Genomic DNA, 5,283 nt, shown 5'->3' on the forward strand with positions numbered 1-5,283 from the left:
CGCCAAACATTCGGTAGAATTTATAGAATATTGTAAAAATTATGGTCTATTACCAACGTATATATATGTATGTATGTATGTATGTATGTGTGTATGTGTGTGTGTGTGTATGTAAAAGAGTGTATGCATGTATATTTTTATTTAAGTGGCAGATATTAACACTCCCCAAAACACACACAACAATGTGAACACACACACACACACATACACACACACCACAAAATACCCTCTCCTTTTTTCATTTTTCTCACACACACGCACACGCACACGCGCAACGATCTAAACACACAGACAACAATCTAAACACACACACTCACTTACACACACACGAAAACAAACACACCACAAAAACATCTCAAAATACAGAAACACGCAGCAACCTACGCACACGAAACTACACGACAACTTACGCCAAAGACACGACAATGAAGTCAAGCCAATTCCAACAGTCCCGCAGATATGTGAAGTTACTGAATATGAAACCCCTGGCAAGAATTTTCACCAGGCTTTCAACTGTGTATATTCCTGTGAAGACTGCTCTGTATGTACGTGTGCATATGTATGTGTATGTGTTTGTGAACGTGTGTGTGTGTTTGTGAGCGTGTGTGTGTGTGTGTTACACACATACATATATATATACATACTCTCACACACATACATAAATACATGCACACACACACACACACACACACACACACATACATACATTCATACATACGTACAAAAGAAATACATTAAAAAAATCCATGCGCATTGTTTAATTACCATTTCCCAGCCGTAACTACTTTTATGTCTATTTGTAAATACATATTTTTTACTTCTTTTCTTTTTGCTATCTCTCTCTTTGTTCTTCTCTTCCTATTTTTTTCCTCTCTCTCTTTTTTCCTCTCTCTCTCTCTCTCTCTTTTCTTTCTTATCTTACTCACTTTCTCTTTTTTCCACTTTTTTCTCTCCTCCTCATTTCTCCTCCTCATTTATTATCGTTTATTCTCTTATTATTTTCTATACCTCTTTATTTTTTATTTTTCTCTTTTCGTTCTCTTTCTCTCTTTCTTTCTCTCTCTTTCTCTTTCTTTCTCTCTCTCTCTTCTTTTTTCTAGTTCTATTTTTATATCGACAAATACAATTAGGCTTCCATTTTTTCCTTTTTTTAGATTTTACATTACACATGTGTATATGTGAACGCGCGATGCCCACACACACACACACACACACACACACACACACACACACACACACACACACACAAACAAACACACACACAAAAACACACACACATATACACAATTACACGTACACACACAAAACCCTACTTAAATATATCTATTGAATCTATTTTTAAAATTTTCAAAGCTATGAGCCCTTAAAACTTTTAACTGTTTTTTTATTTTTAGCCATTAATATATTTTAATTTATGTTAATTTATGCACTAACTCCGAACTGGGCAGTTCTTGATTGCTGGCCATGAAAATGCAGTTCACTAAAATGACCAACATAACTAATAGGCTAAACATCGTGTTATAATTTTGCGTTAAGGAATGAATGAATGAATGGATGGATGAATGAATTTGTGAATGAATGAATAAACGAATAGATGGATAGATAGATGAATGGTGAATGGATAAATGGATGAATGAATCAAAGCTTTAGTGAATGAATGGTTTTTTGTGTTAAATAATACCAGTTAATTTAGTAAAAATGATGATAATAATGATGATGACAATTATGATGATGATGATGATGGTGATTGAATTACAGCGATGACGACGACGATGAGAAAAATGATGACATCAACAAAGACATAAATAAAGGCATAAATAACATAGACAAAAGAAATTACAAAAATAATGAGCCATGACAGAAAAGTTGATGATAAAAATAATACATCGCTCAAATATATTGAGCTACAAAAAGATATGGGTGTGTTAAGAGGAAGATGGATAACTTCCTTAGCGGGTTGAAGGGACTCAGCAAGAAAAGTCCTTTCGTAGCGCTAAATCTGAAAACATTTTTAAAATTATTTCAAAAGTACTTCAAATATTAATGATTTAATTACGCTACTTATTTATATTTAAAAAAATATTTATAATGATATTACATCCGTACAAATATACATACAAACAAATATCCATCCATCCATCCATCCATCCATCCATCCATCCATCCATCCATCCATCCATCCATCCATCCATCCATCCATCCATCCATCCATCCATCCATCCATCCATCCATCCATCCATCCATCCATCCATCCATCCATCCATCTATCCACCCATACATACATACATGCGCACATACATACATACATACATGCATGCAAGCGCACATAACTTACCTGTATATTGTCTTGTCTCTAGCTATGACCATGAAAGTCTGAATACCAAAATGCGACGAAGATGATGACGACGATGATGATGACGACGACGATGACAATATACCAAAGATCATGACAATTATATCGATGAAATAATTCATTCATTCATTCATTCATTCATTCATTTAACTTTAAAAAAATAGACGATAATATGAATTATATGACTAAATCAAACTCAAAACTAACATTTTTATCCAAGTAGTATTCATCCAACTCTTCTATCGGTTTGCCAAATAGTTCAACCGGAAATGAACCCAACTTCCGGGGCAACTTTTTTCCGGCTTCTAATTGGCTATTGGGTTTAGGTTTTTCTTCTTCCTTTTCCGGATTGTCTTGGGCGGGTTTCTTAGGCGATTGATCGTTGTTGTCTTGTTGTGGTTGTTGTTGTTTGTGTTGCTGAATGAGTTGGTTTAAATGTGGGTAGTTTGTGTTGTTGGCGGATGCTGTTGCTGCCGAGGCGAACTTCGTTTGGAAGAATGGGATTGAAAGACTTATTCTTTTTGAGACCGCTTTTGTTGCTGTTGTTGTTGATGATGACGATGTTGTTGATGATGATGTTGTTGTTGATGTTGTTGTTGATGATGTTGAAATTTTGTGAGGTGATTGTTCTAGCCGATCTCCGCGATGTTTTTTACTTATTGCATCATCTTCATTGTTAAGTTTAAATTCCTCATGTAAATTTTGTTGATACTCATTTTGCTGTTGAGGTTGTTGCTGCTGTGGTTGTAATTCAATGAGTTGTTGCTGTTGCTGTTGTTGTTCAGTGTATTGTTGACGCTGATCGTTTTGTTGTTGTTGCCGAAGTTGTTGCTTAAATTTCTTCCGCCTCTTCTTAGCGGCCAGTCTTCGTTCGTGGTGGTCGCGTTGTTGTTGTTGTTTCTCACGACGCGAGTCACTTTGCTGTTGCAAGTTTCTTGAAACTGTTTCTAAGGTGAACAGACGAAAGATCGGGTTTGTCGTCGCTGTAGTTGCTGATGTTTCCGTTGTTGTAGTTTTTGTTGTGGTGGATTTTTTTGCTCTTGTCATTTTTGAGTTTTGTGTAGTTAAATCGGTGTCTCGTTGCACGTGCGTTCGTTGGTAGTGGTGTTGTTGCTGGGGAGAAAATGAAGGATGGCAAAATTGTTGCTGTTGTTGTTGTTGCTGTTGTTGTTGTTGCTGCTGTTGTTGTTGATGATAATCTAAATGTATGTCACTCATTTTATTGATGTCAGTATCTTGATGTCATGCTACGTTACCTTACGTTAAAAAAATATTCAATTGAATAAATTTCTTATTTTAACAAAATTCATTATTTAATGTCAGACTGACATACGTGCAATAAGTTCATACATACGTGTATACATACACAAACATACATGCATACATACATACATACATACATACATACATACATACATACATACATACATACATACATACATACATACATACACACATACATACATACATACATACATACATACATAAATACATACATTCATACATACATATACATGGTGTATATGTATTTACATAAATATTTATAAGTGAGAAATATATATATATATATATATATATATATATATATATATATAAATCTTTTTTTTTTAACGAGGATATAAATCTTTGTATATATTTATATGAAATATTGGCATCATATATATATATATATATACAGATATATATATATATATATACAGATATATATATATATATATACAAATATATATATATATATATTATATACATATATATATATATATATATACATAATTTATGTTTCTTTTTTTCCATTATTACATTTGATGATGTGCTATAGAGGTACTTTGCTTTTTATAAGCCAATTTGATTACCACTGTGACATGTATGTATGTATATATGTTTGTATGTATGTATGTATTTATGCATGTATGTATGTAGGTATGTGTATGTATATATGTGTGTGTGCATGTATGTGTGTATGTATGTATGTATGTATGTATGTATGCAGGTTTGTACTGAAGATTATTCATTAGTAACGTAAACATAAATATTGACTGAGAACAAAGAAAGGTGCTAAGATTGCTGCTGCTGTTGTTGCTGTTTTTGTTGTCGTCACGTGATTAAGTTGTTGTTCTTTTTGAGTTTTTGTTGTTGTTAATGTTGTTGTTGTTAATGATGAGGATGTATGTTGTCGTTGTTGATGTCGTTGTTGTCGTGACGTGATGTTCTGATGGTTTATAATAATTAAGACACGCAGTCCTTGTCTTAATTGTCATTCTGTTTTGGCTGTTGTTGTTGTGGTGGTTGTTGTCGTGCCGTTGACATGTTGTAGTTATCGTTGTCATGTTGTTGTTTCGATGTTTTGAATTGTGTGTTCAGCTGTTGAAAGTTGCAAATTTTACAGAAAGAAAATCATCATCAACAACTAATTTGATCACATTAAAATTATAACTTGAAAACAACAACAACAACAACAATAGCACATCGTCACAAAAAACGTTAACAACAACATCATCTTCAACAACAAAATCATCATCATTCTTAACAAAAACATCATCATCAACAACAACAACATCATCATCATTCTCAACAACAACATCAGCAACAGCAACAACAACCAATCAACAAAAAAATGATAAATGTACTACATTTGATGAAAAACATCGAAGAGTTTTTCTACTACTTTCAGACAAGGAATTATTGTTTCCTTACTTTTTCATTCTCTATTACAGTTTGCCAGTGTCTCGTTTTGTATCGAAATGTCAAAATCTACAGTTTACAGGTGTCTCGTATCATATCGAAATACCGAAACGTAAAGAAACAACTATTTCGTATCGTTTGGACCAACCTGACGATCTCTTTTTCAAAGTTTACAAAAGCCTACCTTGATTGAAAGATTGATAAATGAATGTACGTTTGCATGTATGAATGTATGAACGAATGAATGA

The 5,283-nt window shown here is 33.3% G+C and overlaps 1 protein-coding gene across 1 annotated transcript; it reads right to left on the reverse strand.

Annotated features, from left to right (window-relative positions):
* Window positions 1-1,422: 1,422 nt before the first annotated feature.
* HELRODRAFT_166436 (hypothetical protein) lies at window positions 1,423-3,400 on the reverse strand (the record flags this gene model as incomplete). Its single annotated transcript, XM_009033359.1, has 3 exons — window positions 1,423-1,458; window positions 2,561-2,892; window positions 3,010-3,400. The coding sequence occupies 3 exons, from the start codon at window positions 3,398-3,400 to the stop codon at window positions 1,423-1,425; spliced, it is 759 nt and encodes a 252-aa protein (XP_009031607.1).
* Window positions 3,401-5,283: the final 1,883 nt, after the last annotated feature.

Source organism: Helobdella robusta (genome assembly GCF_000326865.2).
Source record: "Helobdella robusta unplaced genomic scaffold HELROscaffold_9, whole genome shotgun sequence".
In the NCBI taxonomy this organism is placed as follows: Eukaryota; Metazoa; Annelida; class Clitellata; order Rhynchobdellida; family Glossiphoniidae; genus Helobdella; species Helobdella robusta.